The sequence below is a fragment of the Phodopus roborovskii genome, unplaced genomic scaffold, assembly GCF_943737965.1.
Source record: "Phodopus roborovskii unplaced genomic scaffold, PHOROB, whole genome shotgun sequence".
NCBI classification, from domain to species: Eukaryota; Metazoa; Chordata; class Mammalia; order Rodentia; family Cricetidae; genus Phodopus; species Phodopus roborovskii.
In genome coordinates this window covers 723025-739595 of record NW_026126446.1, presented here as the reverse complement: position 1 = coordinate 739595, position 16571 = coordinate 723025, and the positions used below count along the sequence as shown (strand labels likewise).

Here is a 16571-nt window from a genome sequence, read left to right as displayed (position 1 = left end):
AACCTTTTGTGTTTATTGCAGGCCTTTTTAGAAATGGCTTCTGAAGAAGCTGCTGTTACTATGGTAAATTATTACACTCCAGTTACTCCTCATCTACGAAGTCAGCCTGTTTATATCCAGTATTCCAATCACCGAGAACTTAAGACTGACAATCTGCCTAATCAGGCTGTAAGTATTATAGACATCTATAAGAATAATTATACAAACGTTATCATAACTTTTAAATTAATTTCTATACTTCAGAGAAAAGCCTCCATATATTCTTCATTTTAGTATACTTTATTAAGATTTAGTATATAATTTGTTCTTAAAGGCTTAATAAAAACAGTTTCATTTGGAAACACTGGAAGTTACAACATTAGAAAAGACACTTAGTAGGCCATATATGGGGTCAAATTCTTGTAATCCTATCAGTTGGAAGCTAGACTACACAGGAAGACTAAGGAGAAGCAAGAAGTAACACACCCCCAATATTTTCACAATTAAAAATAGATAAAATTCTGTACCATCTAAAATTGCAAATATGAAAAGAATGTAAGAAATCACTCAATTTAGCCCTTGTTTTGACAGAAAATAAAAGCTTGGAGTTGGCCTTCCAGGGTGTTGTGTGTTTGTCAAGCATTCTTTATATCCCTAGCCAGGGTGATACTCCTGTTGTGATATTAAGATGTAGAGAATTTGGTCAGAAATTGTCTTTCAATGAGTTTCAACTCGTCAAATGAATGGACAAATTAACAACTTAATTTTTTTATTCTTTTTTTTTTTTTTAAATTCATGGTGAGTCTTGTGTCTTTTCAGGTTCATTTTAAGTGATTAAATAGAAATTTGCTTTAACATGAAAAAAAATCTAGAAAGCAAGTTCGTTTTAAGGAAGTGTGTGAGTTTTAAATTTAAATATAATTAGATCTCTTTCTCCTTTTCCTTCTTCTTCCAATCCCTCCCATTCCTTCCCAAATTCACAACTATTTTTTATTTATTATTGTCATACATGTTGTTTTTATTTGTTTTTGTGCCCCCCATTCCCTCTCCCTCAAGACAGGGTTTCTCTATGTAGCCCTGGCTATCCCGGAACTTGCCCTGTAGACCAGGCTGGCCTCAGAAGTAAAAGATCCACCTGCCTCTGCCTCCCAAGTGCTGGGATTAAAGCATGCCCTGACACTACCTCCCAGCTTAATTACTATTTTTACATGTGTATGTGAACAAAACTTACTGTATCTATTAGTGTTGCGTCTGTGTAAATGATTTCATGGCGGACCACTTGATGTTGTGTAACCAATTAAGGTTCTCATCTTTGGGGAAGACTAAGTAAGTCTCCCTTCCTCAACTTTCTGTGGTTCTTTTCTTTAGCTAAGAGAAGAGTAGGAACTGTGAGATTTTCCTCTTCCAGTTGAGCATGTCTATTGGTGTCATCCTTGTTCTGGCCAGAGATACCATCCCACAGTAGACTTTCTGTCCTTTTTTTGGCTCTTAGATTTTCTTCCCATGATGTCCTAGAGCCTTGAGTGCAGAGGTTGTATCGTAAATTTATCCATTGGGACTGGCTGGGCTCTTGGTGATCAGTTGTTCTCTGCATTTTGACTAGTTAGGGTTTTCTGTAATGTTCTCCCATCTGCTGCAAAGTGAAGGTTTTTTGATAAAAGATGTGTGTGGAAGTTTTTGTCTTGCAAGCAGCTCCCAAATAAATACACCGAGGCTCATATTATAAATGCTTGGCCAAATAGTTTAGGCATTTCTTACCTCTACTCTACCATGTGGCTTGGTATGGCATGCTCATCTTGATTCTCCCTGCATCTCTGGTGACTTCTCTGACTCTACCCTTCTTCCTCCCTGCATCTTCAGTTTTGACTCTCCTACCTAACCTTATTCTGTTTAGCTGTTGGCCAGTCAGCTTCTTTATTAAATCAACCCGAATGAATGACAAATTTTCACAGTGTACAAAATGATTGTATCACAGCATGTGGGTATAAGAGTAAGTATTAGAATGCAAGTTTTTTTTTAATATAAAGAAAATTTTGCATGTATTCTTGATCTAGGCCAAGAATTCTCTAGCTTTTTAGTTCGGTTGGGAGCTGCATTTGTAAATGTATTAAATTAATATTTTCCACATTAATACAGAAACTTTTCCTGCATGTAATCCTTATTTTAATAAATAATGAAATATAATAAACTGATACAGAATTTGATATTAATAGAACAGACATTTTACTTATTAATCACCACTCGTGCTCTTTTCATTTCCTTTCTTGGGGATGCTAAAGGGTACTGCACTGTTGAGCTATAGTTCAAATTATTAGAATAGGGTTCTTGAATGAAAATTGTGTTTATAGATCACAAATAAGAAACCTGCTCATGGTTAAACATTTGAGCAAATCTCAAAAAATATGGAGGAATAAAGCAAGCATCTATTTGGCCAGTATAACTGATAATTGATGCTAATAGTCTCCTGTGTATTCTTCTGTTGTGATATCTGTGTATGTAACTGTGCAGATAGAATTGTGGTTTATGAAGTGCTTTCATTTTTACTCTGTAATAAAATATTATGGACATTGTTCTACAGCAAGAGATATAGAGCCACTTTTGGATTTTTAATGACTGCTTGTTATTCCCTTAGATAGAAGAGTTGTAAGTTGCCCAGGGTTTTAATAAGCATTGAAATGTTTGTCCTGTTTTATGGTTTTTCTAATAGTACTGCACGTTTTGGCACACTTGGAACCTTATCTTACTAGATCCTGTTTCTAACAGCAAAATCCCTGGGTTTAAGCATATGTATGTTTTACTGTCTGTTCCATGATTGCTTTCTGTACTTAATATGGTATTAAATAAGTGTATCTTATTGTTAAATCCTTACTTAATAATTTATAACAATTATTTGCAGTAGTTTTTCTTAGAGTAATTTCTTTTAACAAAAACAAACAAACAAACAAAAAAACCTGTATGTATGAGTATACTTGTGTGTATGTGTGAGCATGTAATATGTTCATGTTTGTACATCTTAGTGTGGGCACAAATGTGTGACTTTTATGTGTAGAGATCAGAGACAACTTTGGGTATCTATACATTCCTTGCCTTCCACCTTGTTTGAGATTATGTTGCTTGGAACTTAAATTATGGATAATTATAAACCACCGTGTGGGTTCTGCATACTCAACACAGGTCCTCTGCAAGAGCAACACATGTTCTCAATAGTTCAGCCATCTCTCCAACCCCTCTTCCAATACTTTTGATTGCTTTCAGTTTGATATTCAAGTCTTGTTGTCCTGTTGGCTTTTTGGAGAATAAAGATAGGGCTTTATTCTTCTTTAAGGCAAAATGAGTTTATTCTGGATTACTTATTTAATAACCCATTTATTAATCTACTGATTCATTTATATACACGTGTTATGAATGTTGCTCATTTGCCATGTACTCCAAATCTAGTTTGGACCTGACTTTTCTATTCCTTTCTTGCCTTAGTGTGCACTATTGAGGAGCAATATACTGTCTCTTCAGAAATTAACTGATTATAGTTCTTAAAATTAGCTTGCTAACTCCTGTTTTCTTTTTAAAAAATTGGAATTGGGTTGAGTTTTGTAAGTTTGGAAATAATTGACATATTTTCTGATCCTTTTTTGCCAGAAGTTCTGCTTTGTCAGTAGAATTTAAACATTTGTCATGTAATTCATAGTTTTTGCAACAGTCTGATTTCTAAGTATGTTAGTATAAATTTCCAGGAGAAAAGTAATTTAATAAAAACTTAAAGATTGGATTTTGCCATAGGAAAACAGTAAGTAATCCCAGTTGCGTAGCAACCACAGGCACCCAAATGGCCTAGTTTATTCTTAAATAGCCTTGGTTTCTTCCGAACACTTTTTTTTTTTTTTAAAGCTTTCACTTTTGTGCAATGTTCATTCCAAACTCTACACTTAAACATGAAGTCACAATGAACAGTGCCTGTTTATATAATGTTGGGTTTTTGTTTGTAGTAGATTCACATTTCTTCCCTTTTTTGTTCTCTTGAGTTAATCAAAATATACCTAGAGCATGCAATCAACTTAGCTGTGGATACTTAAGTCCACGTTTCTCAACATGTTGGTCACGACCTGCTGATGAGCAGGACTAGCTTTTCACAGAGGTTGCCACTGGAAAACACATTACGATTCATAGCAGTACCAAAATTATAGTTATGAAGTAGCAATGGAAATAATTTTATAGTTGGGGGTCACCACAACATGAAGAACTGTATTAAAAGGCTTAGTGTTAAAAAGATTGAGAACCATTGGTATAAAGTAGTTTTACCTCCTTGATTTACAGGAGAATTATAATTATTAAATATAATGTCTTATGAAGTACAAAATTTGAAAACAACTTTCTTTGGAGTTTTTCTTGACCTTGTTAAGTAGTTTATGAATCTGTAGAAATGGCTTTGTAAGGATTTTACCTTTAAAGTGCACTACTACTATTACTACTTACTACTACTACTACTACTACTACTACTACTAGTGGTTTTTCGAGACAGGGTTTCTCTGTATTGCTTTGGAGCCTGTCCTGGAACTAGCTCTGTAGACCAGGCTGGCTTTGAACTCACAGATCTGCTTGCCTCTGCCTCCCAAGTGCTGGGACTAAAGGTGTGCACCACCAACTCCTGGCTATGTACTCTAAATTATTAAACTTAAGAATATTCACTTTGTGCTAGTTTCTAATTTCTTGACTTTGGAAATGTGTTCCTGACATCACATAGCTACATTGTGTTTTATTTTATTTGTTAAGATAGGGACTCACTATGATGCCCAAGTTAGGTTGAACTCAATTCATAGCCTGGTTGAATTCACTTTGTAGCTCAGGTTGTCTGCCCTTTTCCTATCCTCCTTTATCAGCCTCTAAGTGTTGGGATTACAGGTATGTGTCACCATGTCCCCTTGGGCATGTTTAAGCTTTATATAAGAAATATATCTCTTCACTCCAACTTAATAAAGTTCTTGTGCTTGTTGATTATACTGTTTCTATTTCCCCCCCTAATAGTGTAATCATTCTAGAATTGTTGCCCAAATGTCTAAAAGTCATCTTCCACAGTAGTACTTTTTATTACATGGCAGTTTTAATCAGAAGCATTTTTAATCTTCAGATTTTTGCTTATTTAAAAACTAAGGACTTGGTGTGGTATTAATGCATATTTATAACCCCAGCACTGGAGTGGCTGAGGTAGGAAGATTTTAGTTCAAAATGTCCTTGGCTACATCAGGAAACCAGGTCTCAATACAAAACAAAAAGCTCAAAATCTATTATTATAAAATATATGTATCATATTTTTACTGCCCCTCTTGGATTTTTACTTTCAAAAGCTCTTTTCTTTCCTTCCCTAGCCCCCTTCTTTCCTTCCTGTCTTCATTCCTCTACTTCTGCTCCTCCTTTTCCCTCCCTGTACTTTTGATCTTCCAGTGTCAATCTCCCCAATGCTGGGATTACAGGTGTGCATTACCACACCCCCACTGTAAAGGCATATTTTTACCTTCTTGCTAGTTATTTAGAAAGCTTGAATCAGTGCTCTGTGAGCACCAGAGCAGACTATATTGAATGTCATAGTGATTAGGACAGTATGCACCATAACTCTTATATTTTTCTGCCAAAGAGAAAAGTGAAGAACAGTAGCCACAAAACTAGCAGCAGCAACCACTCACATAAAATTAACATTAATAGACTGATTCATAAGAAGTGAGATGAGTTTTATGTTTAGTTGCACGTGCTTTTGATATTTAATATTTATAGTGAGAGGAATGCTCATTATGATAACGTCTTTGGCCAGATACTCCAGAGCTGTAACACCCGAATGCAGAAGTAATGGCCTATATTTAGCTAATTTTAAATTAGTTCCCCAGCTTCTGTGCCTGATAGCTGATATATTGAACAGGGTAAAATCTAGGCTTTATTGTAGGAATCTGTTAGCTATATAATTAGCACTGATTAATATTTTGTATGCCCTTCTTTAACATTTGCTGGTTAATTCTAATCCTGTATCTTTTTTTTAATTAGTACCTCCACCCCATACACACCAATTATAAATTAAAATGGAAATCTGAATTCGTTTTCAAACCTGTAAAAGCAATACCATGTCTCAGAAAACAAAACAAGACAAAAAAATCTGAATTGGTATGGATCACTATTAAAATGTTTGTAGACTAGCGTCTTTAAAAGGATTATGTTCATTTCAGCATGTGTACTAACATTGGAATTGATACAGAGATTAGTGTGGCTTTTACATACATACAGATTTGCAAAGTAGTCTGTATTAAAAAGTATTCTGTAAATTAAAAAGAGAGTTTTCTCTGATTTGTAAGTAATATTTCAAGTACTTAAAATAGACAAAGAACATATTCATAGCCAGACACAGTGGCACATACCTTTAATTTTAGCACATGGGTGGCAACGGCAGGTAGGTCTCTTGAATTCAAGAACAGCCTGCTCTATATAGTAAGTTCCAAGACAGCCATAGCTACGTAGTGAGACCCTGTCTCCAAATACAAAACAAAGAAAAAGAATAGGGGGCTGGGAGACTTGTTGAGTTAAGCATACAGAAAGTAAAAGGCTCCCATGTTTGAGAAAGGCATTTACTTTAAAAACTTCAAGCTTTTCACATTAGAAAAATCGTAAACAATGCTATGACTAACATTTTGGAGTTGAATACAATGTGTGGAAATGAACGCAATATTAAATTTGTAGAATTTTTCATTTATATGCACACACAGTTTTCAAATTGTCCCCATTCTTACGTGAATATTGCTAGCATGGAGAAACTTGCTGAAATCTCAGCATTAGGCTAAGTTTGAAGCCAGCCATGGCTACATAATGAAACCCTGTCTCTGTTGGTGTTGGGGTGCACAAGGCCTCAATCATGCACAAAGAACCACAGGTAACTAAGGAATGCTGAGAGCTAAAGAAATCGTCTTCCTCGGGTAAAGAGCATAACAATTTTTCCAATACCAAAATGTCAGCCCTAAAATATATATATACATACATTTAATGTTATACAGATCAAGCAGGTTGTACTTACTCTCCTTTCTCTTCTTTAAAAATAATTATTGTAAGTTTTTAGGAAATAACAAGTGTAGAAAATATATGCAGGTAGGAGTATAAAGTTTCAATTTATACTCTAGTCCTTCATTATTGACTGGTACTTTGTGTGTGTTTCCTACAAATGGGGAGGTTTCTTCTACCAACTAGAATAAGGTAGTCAGCACTGGTTTGGGTTGGTGGCACAGACCTCCAGTCACACTTACTCAGGAGGATCATAAGTTCAAGGCCTGTTGGGACCATACAGGATGTTTTAAGGCCAGCTCAAGTAACTTAGTGTAACTTCATCTTGAAGTGAAAAAGATAGGATGCTTGCCTGGTGTGCATTAGGTCATGAGCTCAGTGTTTACTTCTGGACCCCAAAAAGAAAAAGAAATTAATATTGTTACATTACTTTGCCATCTGCAGATCCCATTTTTGTTTTTGCTAATTGTTCTTATGATACTTGCATGTAGCAAATGGTATAGTTAGGGTATGTGTTCCATTTGGTTATGTCTTTTTAGTCATTTTAAACAAATTCTGCTTTTCTGTTTGTTTTTTGAGTTTTTTGAAACAGGGTTTCTCTGTAGCTATAGAGCCTGTCCTGGAACTAGCTCTTATAGACCAGTCTAGTCTTGAACTCACAGAGACCCATCTGCCTCTGCCTCCCGAGTACTGGGACTAAAGGTGTATGCCACCACTGACTGGCTATCTGATTTTCTTTTAATCTGATGTCCTTAACATCATTAACTGAAAGGCAGTTTATTTATAAAGATGTCCCTTAACTTTTGTTGGTCTTAACGTTTCCTTGTGATTCAATTTGGGATATTTATCTTTGACAAATCGAGAAGTGACATAGTGTTTGCCAGGCTTCTGTACTATGGAGTCAGTACACTTCTCTCCCATTAATCATTGGACCCCTTCCTAAAATCCAACGATGCTAAAGCCACTTATGTAAAAGGGTGTAATAGCTGTATGTGTATATCATAAGCACACATTGTTGTGTATATTTAACATCTCAGTATCCCCTCTAGATTACTTAAAATACCTAACACAGCATGAATGCTGCGTAAATAGTTGCTAATATTGCCAGGCCTGGTGATATGCCCTTGTAATAATACCCAGCACTCTGGAAGGAGGATGATAAGTTCCAGGACAGCCTTAGCTACATAGTAGTTAAGATCTGGTCTCAACAAAAAAACCCCAAGTTGATGTATTTTGTTTAAGGAATAATGGCAAGGAAAGAAGGTGTGTGTATAGATGGAAGTTTTTTCATCTGTGTTTAGATATTGTACCTGCACATATAGAAGGCCCAACTTAAAAGGGGGAAAGAAATATCTTACAGGCATTTGGAGAGAACATAAATGCTGTTCTTTACTAGCTGTCAGTTGCTAGCATTATGGATTTAGGGATTCCTGTTTATTTTATGGATGATCTTTGGTGTTCAAATTTCCAAGACTGGACCAATGGGATCCCTTTCAACTTCTCTTCTGTATCCTTTTGACACATCACATCATTTCAGTGATTTTTTTTTTTTTTTTGGCATTCTGGGAAATAAAACAAAAATACTAGAAAACTAAAATTATATCTCCTTTTCCTGCCAGAGCTCCGAAACAGCTGCTTTTTAGAATTCCTTATTTCGTTTTAGTGGGAATGTATTGGAAGCTTGCTCGTACAACAATACCCCTTGCTACTGATAGGTTAGCCTGATCACATTCTAGGCTCTTCATACCTCTTCATTGCTTACTCACCCCATGGACCTCTTCACCTTGCTTAGGCTATCTTCCTCACATTGACTACCTATATATAGTGAGCTCCTTTCTACCTCTTTGGGCTTTGGCATTCTCAATCAGCTGCCTCCCACCCATCTTCTTCTGATTGTTCTCATTCTTTTTAGGTAATCACTAACTGAAGGCACTTTACACACATATACCATAAATACTTTCTTTTCCTTATTTGGGTCCAGATTTCCCTTTGCAAGGCAGCCCTAGCTATTGATTTACTCCTCAGCTCCTTGCTTCCATGGCATGGAGGCCTACTTATAATAATGGCCTACTTTCCCCACTTACACACCGGCTACACTTACACTTATCTTAAGCCATCCAGAGACTTTAAAACTGAATTGTTAAGCAATTATGCTAGGACTAAAAGCATGCACCACTGCTCATGGCTTTTTCATGTGGGTTTTGAGGATCAAACTCAGATCCTTAGGCTTACACAGCACTGATTGACTGGGCCATCTTCTGAGTCTCATTTTTTTTTTTTTTTAAATAAAGGAAAACCAAGCAAATAGAAAGTTTTGGTCTTGGGATATGTACATCCAGATAAAGTATATGGAAGTGAGTTTGTGTTATGTCATTTCATCTTCAGGATTCATCCACTGCTTCTGTTATCAAAAATGGTAATTTTTCTTATTTTTGACTTGCTTTTTAGAGAGCCCAAGCTGCACTGCAGGCTGTCAGTGCTGTCCAGTCAGGAAACCTGTCCCTTTCTGGAGCTCCTTCCAATGAAGGTGCAGTTCTACCTGGGCAGAGCCCTGTGCTCCGGATAATTATTGAAAACTTATTCTACCCTGTCACTCTGGAAGTTCTTCATCAGGTAAGAAACAAGCTCTTCTGAAAGCAGAATCAAATGTGGCCTCCCTAGCTTTAGTTAACATTTGTTTTTTAAGTTGGGTGTGATAGCACACAAGTTTAATCCCAGCACTTGGGAGGCAGAGACAGGCAGATTTAAGTCCAAGGCCAGTTTGGTCTACACAGTGAGCTCCAGAACAGCCAATGCTACATAGAGTAAGCCCCCCCCCCCCAATCTGTTCTTTACTGATTTGGTTGATACTTTCTTTTCATTGTCAGCTTAAATAATAAGATTTATAATTCTGTTTCACAGAAGAAATTGTGTCAAGCATATTTTGACAGCCTCCCTTTTCTAAATTTTCTTTATTTATTTTGAAAAGTGGGTTGACCTGTATAGCCCTGGAACTCACTATAGACCAAACTGGTCTCAAACTTACAGAGAGGCCTGTCTCTGCCTCTCAAGTGCTGGGATTAAAGGTGTGTATCACTACACCTGGCCTGATTTCAATTTTGGATTTTAAAAGATGTGTAATGGTGGCAAGGCAAGGCAAAGCTTAGAATGTAGTTGAGTGGTAGAACCATGTGGCATGAAGAACTTCCATGAGTGAGGTCTTACGTTTATTCCTAATACCAGTAATTATGATAATGACACCAAACACTAGAGGAAAAAATAGTGGGTGAGAAGTTCTAATTTAACTAGATATGGTGGCATACACTTATAATCCTAGCACTTAAAAGGCTGAAACGGGAGCATTCTCCAGGCAATAGCAAAACCCCAGCAAAAATCAACAAAACTGTATTATTTTCCTTTTTTTAGTTGTTCTATTGCTGTGAAGAGACACCATGACCAAGGAACTCAAAAAACAAAAACAAACAAAAAACCCCAAACATTTAATTTGTGACTTGCTTGCAGTTTCAGAGTACACACACACACACACACACACACACACACACACACACACACACACACACAATTTGGCTAGGCAGTGGTGATGTACACCTTTAATTCCAGTACTCAGGATACAGAGGCAGGTGGATCTCTGTGAGTTCACTGATCTACAGAGTAAGTTTGACGACAGCCAGTGCTACACTGAGAAACCCTGTCCTAACCTCTCCCTCTTCCCATATACATATTCTGAAGGGAATAAGGGAATAAGATGTAATAAACTTTAGTATATATACATATATATATGATGTGTGTTATACTAATCACTTTTATCCAGTGTAGATCTCTGTAGATAATTCAGTATCGCGCGTGAACTGTATTACCAAAGATATTCCACTAAGCTGGGGCTAGTGATATTTAAAATTTACAAATTGGAAGGTCACGTACTTACATAATTTTCTAGTGAGTAAAACTGGACACATTTCCTTCAGTAAAGCCATACCTCCTCTAACCCTTCTTCCCAAGCAGTTCTCCAACTTGAGGCCAAGAATTCAAACATGAACCTATAGGAGACATTCTCATTCAAGCTAGCACAGTCCACTCCATGGCCACTATAGGCTTGTGGTTTATCTTAAGGTAAAATGCATTTCATCCAGTTTCAAAAGAACCCATAGTCTTTATCACAAGCAAGCAACTGAATAAGGTAGTGTCATCCATGTGGTTCTGGCTTTAGCAGCATGAAGGACAAATAAGTTAAGGAGTTGTGAAATCTTCTGCAGTTAAGGAGAACTGCTGAGGCCAGGCAGCATGTGGTAGCTGCCTGCTTGGGGTGGAGCCTTACTATCTTGAATCACAATGTTTAAAAGTCCAAAGTTTAGAGTCTCTTTTAATTAAGTCTAAAGTAAGTCTTTAGTTCTAATAAAATCAGAAAGCAGATCCTATAGCTCCATGTCTAAGGTCAAAGACCTTAGATGACTCCGCCCCTCCAGCTTTGCTGCCTGCAAGATACATCTCTTTCTTGGGTTGGTTTCATTCTATGTCTGCATCATTCCTTGGTAGATATCTCACAATGCTAGCATGTCTAATATCTTGGTATTTCCAGTGCAATCCAGGACTCTTTGCCCTCTCAGGACCTTCATTTCATACAGGGCCTGTCTTGCCTGGCCTCAATGGTTCTCCTAAACTCCATGACTCCAACTCATGTGTCCTTCATGATTCTAAGGCCAGAACCACATGGATGATGCTGCTGTGTTCAGCTGCTTGCTTTACAGTGGAACTAGCCCCCTCTTGAACCACATTTTTTTTTTTTTTTTTTTTTTTTTTTTTTTTTTTGGTTTATTTTCAGAGTAGAAAGTTCCTTTTGTCTTTTCTTTTTATAAGCTGGAGGCCTAGGTAGGTGGGAGTCTTGCACTAAGGGCACCTCTCCCTTTACTCCATTTCAGATCTGGCTTCTCTTTAATCTTACCTCTCAGCATAAGTCTTGACTCCTTTCCTGAGGCTCTTTTTCTCTTCAAATTGAATGTTTTACACTTCTTTTGCTTCACTTGCTTTTATTCATTGTAGATCTGTGTGATTACTAACAAGCACATGGCAATCAATACTAGGATGTCTTGGAATTTCCTCCACTAAAGAAATTACTATTACTTGAGGGGGTGGATGGGTTAAGACAGGATTTCTTTCTTTGTGTAGCCTTGGCTTTGTATAATCCTAGAACTAGCTCTATAGACCAGACTGGCATTAAACTCACAGAGATCCGCCTACCTCTGTCTCCTGAGTGCTTGAATTAAAAGCCAGCACCACCACTACCACCAGCAGCTTAGTCAGTTACTTTTAAATTTAGCTGCAGGCGTATTCTTAGGACAGGGACAGAAAGTTGTCACTGTTTTAGCCAAAAATATTGAAAAAGTGGTCTCTAGCCCAGTTACTGATACTTTCGCTCCCCTCAGAAACATCTTAAACCAGGCTTCCACCGTCCTGGTAGCTTTCAAGATTACTGTCTTCCAAGCTGCTGCTAGGCTGCCCTGTTAAGCTCTGGTTACATACCCTGATACGAATTTCTGGGAACCAAGTATGCAAACATTTGAGCCTATGGGGGCCATGCTCATTCAAATCATAGTGCCTTTGGATCTATATTACTAAATGAAGAATTGTTGGGCATGTGTGTGTGTATGTTCAAAAACTGAAATACATTTTATCTGAATTCAAATATTATGTATAAGCTGAGCCCTTAGATACTCCTTTACTTTTCATCATCAGTATTCTATTTATGATGGGACTTAGACTCGTATCTCAATGTGTTCTTTGCTGTGAATGTAAATGCTAAATATACCAGTTAGTATTTACTGTGTTCCTTTCAGTAATTATCTGAGTACCAGTTTCAAAATAAAGTGCACCTGTGAAGCATTTCCTAGGGGTCTTTAACAGTGATGTTTGTAGCCACCCTTGTCCCTTCCTAAAAGTGGTTTAGTATTTGCTTAAGTCATTAAATTCATTGTTCTGTTAAATTTGTTTTCTGTTCATTGCACAAAGTAGCATTTAACAAACAGTTAAAATACGTGTAACTGGTCTTTTATTCTGTTTACTTCACAAAGATAATGACCCCTGTGACTTACCAGCAGAGTGTTTGCATTTGCTTCTGTAATACTGTGGCTTATTTATATTCTTTAAAAGATCCTTTTGGACCTATGACTCAACATTGCCACCACCCATCAGGTGCACTTAATTAGTGTCATGAGGTCATGTCCTAATAGTCTAGTTATCATTTCCCCCCAAACAGTGACAGACTTTCTCATATAGAAAATCATGGAGTCCATACCATCAATTGGATTAAGACTGTGTCTTTAGTTACTGAAGTCATTGTTTAGTTCTTCCCAGTCCAGTGGGAAAAAAAATCTTTACCAAAGTCCTTCGGCTCCACATACAAATAAACGTTTCTCCCATTTACTTACCCTTAGTACACCCTTTAACACCTTGGCTTTTCTGGAACCCTGTCTAGCTCTCTGCTCTCCAGCCTAGTCCTATCTTTACTTCCCTTTCTGTTTCTTGGCCTTGGGATACTGTTTAATTTACAGAGTCAGTTGGCTGATATCCATTAGTGTATCATCTCAAATGCTTCCCCTTAAAAAGTCTTCCTTTTAAGTCCTCTCCTTCAATATTGTATCTCATTCACTCTGACTTAGTCATTGTTCTATTGCTATGAGGATACACCAGGATCATGCAACTCTTATAAAAGAAGACATTTAATTGGGGGCTTGCTTACAGTATCTGAAGTTTAGCCCCTTATCATTATGGGGTGGAGGCCTCAGGCAGGTGCTGGATCAGTAGCTGTGAGCTATATCCCAATCTGTAAGCAAAGAATGAGACTCTGAGCTTTTGAAACCTCAAAAGCCCACCTCCAGTGACACTTCCTCTTAAATAATACTTTAAGATAGTACCACTTCCTGGTGACTAAGCATCAACTATATGAGCCGATGGGGGCTTTTCTTATTCAAACTACCACACCCTGAAAGAGACAGTGTGCTTAAAGTTAGAGGAGCTGTAGCTGGTTTGAGTTTTGCCCTAGTATGTACTTCATTTAATCTCACCCTTCTCCCTTCCTCTTTTTTTTTCTCCTCCAATACTTTTATATAGCCAAACATTATGGTTTCCTTTGCCTATTTATTATCTTAATAAAGGCAGGAAATGTTGTTGCTCTTTAACTTGCCAGTACTTAAGTGTCTTGCAATTTGAACAAGCCTATATTTGAACATCATACTTCTGCCTGTTGAAGCTTCTAGAAGTAGCTGGTGACTTACAGGAAGTGAAATAAATCATTGACTCATTTGACTTTGTTTTAATTTATACACTTGTGAACATCATTGTATCAAGCTGTCAGTTAATTACTCAATATGTACCATTTGTACATATTATAAAATTGGTTAAATATTTGAGTACTTGTTGTGTGCCAGCATCATGCATAGGTATTGAAATATTAACATCTTAGGCTTCTTTTCATATAGTTTTGTACCAGAAGTTTTAATAGAGAACATTGTTTGTATTTTATATATTAATGGGGCTCATTGGTGAGGTAAGAAGATTGTGAATTAAAAGCCTGCCTGAGCTGTATAACAAGAAATTGCCGTTAAAAAAAAAAATTCCTTTTTTCCAGATATTTTCTAAATTTGGCACGGTCTTGAAGATTATCACCTTTACAAAGAATAATCAATTTCAAGCCTTGCTTCAGTATGCTGATCCACTGAATGCACATTATGCCAAAATGGTAATTATACTTTTCCTTTCCCATTATTAGTATTAGTCACTTGCTTTGGAGGTATCTGAAGGAGCCATCACATCTCACTTGCTCCAGGTTATCTTGTGTTTAATTAAAAGTACCTTTTGATCATTGTAAACTAAGACATTGCTTTCCCATTGGAAGCAGCGTTAGTCTATCACTTCTCACATCTTTGATGCTCATTGCTGTTTGTTGCATTTAAAATCTATACTTAAGCATAGTACTCCTGATTCAGTCTGACTGGGAAGTAGATGTTTCACCTTGTGGTTTCATTTACTTGTATTCAATCAAGCAGAGAAGATTTCACTACTTTTATAACCATATTCAGCTTTCATTGTTACTGAGTTCTGAATTGGTAAAGACATTAAACCTTAAGAAATATGCTGTTGTCAATTTATGTTGTTTTCTTTTTAAGCCACAAATCTTTGTTTTTGTTTTAATAAGACACTTGTTCACATTAGATATAGCTCTCTTGGACAGCTATCATTAACCTAAATTCTGCTTTGTTACTGGTGTAGAGATAGAGACTCAAGTTTAACATAAGCTGCATGCCACATTCTTTGTGTTTGTGTCTGTTTTTATAAGTTTGACTACTTGTGAAAGCATGCAGAAGCCACAGATAACCTGCTGGTAGATTTTATTCTAGCAAAGGGATTACTGATCTTTGGTCACAATTGACTCTCTTTGTTTTTTATTCAAAAAAGCAAGTATCAAAAAAACATTTTATGTATTATGACTAACATTATTTATAGTGGTGTTTCATCAATACATTATATTCACCAATATAAACTATACTAAAATGAAATTAAGGTATGAAATATTTACTGTGGGCAAAATAACCATAATAGTGTTTCTATAGTACTATAGAATAGTTTTTCAAGCTTTTGTATATTTTTCTTTCATTTGATTAGACAACTTCAGATAATAAAAATAAACCTAGGTTTTTGACCTTTTGTTCTTTGCACTCCCCTTCATGCTGAGATTGCCTCTGTCTCAAAGAAGAGATTACTCAGTGAGTTAGTGTGGTCTTGACAAAACATCAGTCCCTTTCTCATCTGCTTTAGGCTTTGGATGGCCAGAATATCTATAATGCATGCTGCACTCTGCGTATTGACTTTTCCAAGCTCACCAGCCTTAATGTGAAATATAATAATGACAAAAGCAGAGACTTCACTCGCTTAGACCTTCCTACTGGTGATGGCCAGCCATCTCTTGAACCTCCTATGGCTGCTGCTTTTGGTGAGTAGTTCCTTTTTCAGTCACAAAGAAAATTTTCTCAAATTACAAATTTCACTTTTTTTTGTTTGCTTGTTTTTTGAGACAGGGTTTCTCTATGTAGCTTTGGAGCATGTCCTGGAACTCACTCTGTAGACCAGGCTGGCCTCAAACTCATGGAGATCTGCCTGTCTCTGCCTTCCGAGTGTTGGGATTAAAGGTGTGAGCCACCAGTGCCCAGCTAGCATTTTCTTGTGGTTCATTATTGTCTGCTAAGTAACACCTTAAAATATTGTCCATACCTATAGTACTATTTAATTCCCTCTCTCTTTTTTCCTTCCCTCCCTTCCTCCCTCCCTCCCTCCCTCCTTAGATAGGGTCTCTCTATATAGCACTGCCTGTCTTGGAACTCAATGTGGAGACCAGGCTGGCCTTGAAACTTACAGAGAGCTGTCTGACTCTGCCTCCAAAGTGCTGGTATTGAAGTAGTGTGCCATAATGACTAGCTCCAACCACTTTTATTTGTGAGAAAATTAAAGCATTAAAATAACTTAATTGTTTTTCCAAAAATTTTTGTAGAAAATAGTTTGTAATTTTTTTTTAA

At 36.8% G+C, this 16571-nt stretch overlaps 1 protein-coding gene across 9 annotated transcripts in view; it reads left to right on the top strand.

The window, feature by feature from the left end:
* Ptbp3 (polypyrimidine tract binding protein 3) overlaps positions 1 to 16571 on the top strand; it is a 297169-nt gene that overhangs the window by 259238 nt on the left and 21360 nt on the right. For all 9 annotated transcript variants that reach the window (XM_051187894.1, XM_051187888.1, XM_051187891.1 and 6 more), the window contains 4 exons: positions 22 to 168; positions 9457 to 9621; positions 14630 to 14740; positions 15817 to 15991. In XM_051187894.1, coding sequence (XP_051043851.1) covers positions 34 to 168; positions 9457 to 9621; positions 14630 to 14740; positions 15817 to 15991 — 586 coding nt within the window. In that variant the 5' untranslated portion in view covers positions 22 to 33. The remainder of the gene's footprint in view (positions 1 to 21; positions 169 to 9456; positions 9622 to 14629; positions 14741 to 15816; positions 15992 to 16571) is intronic.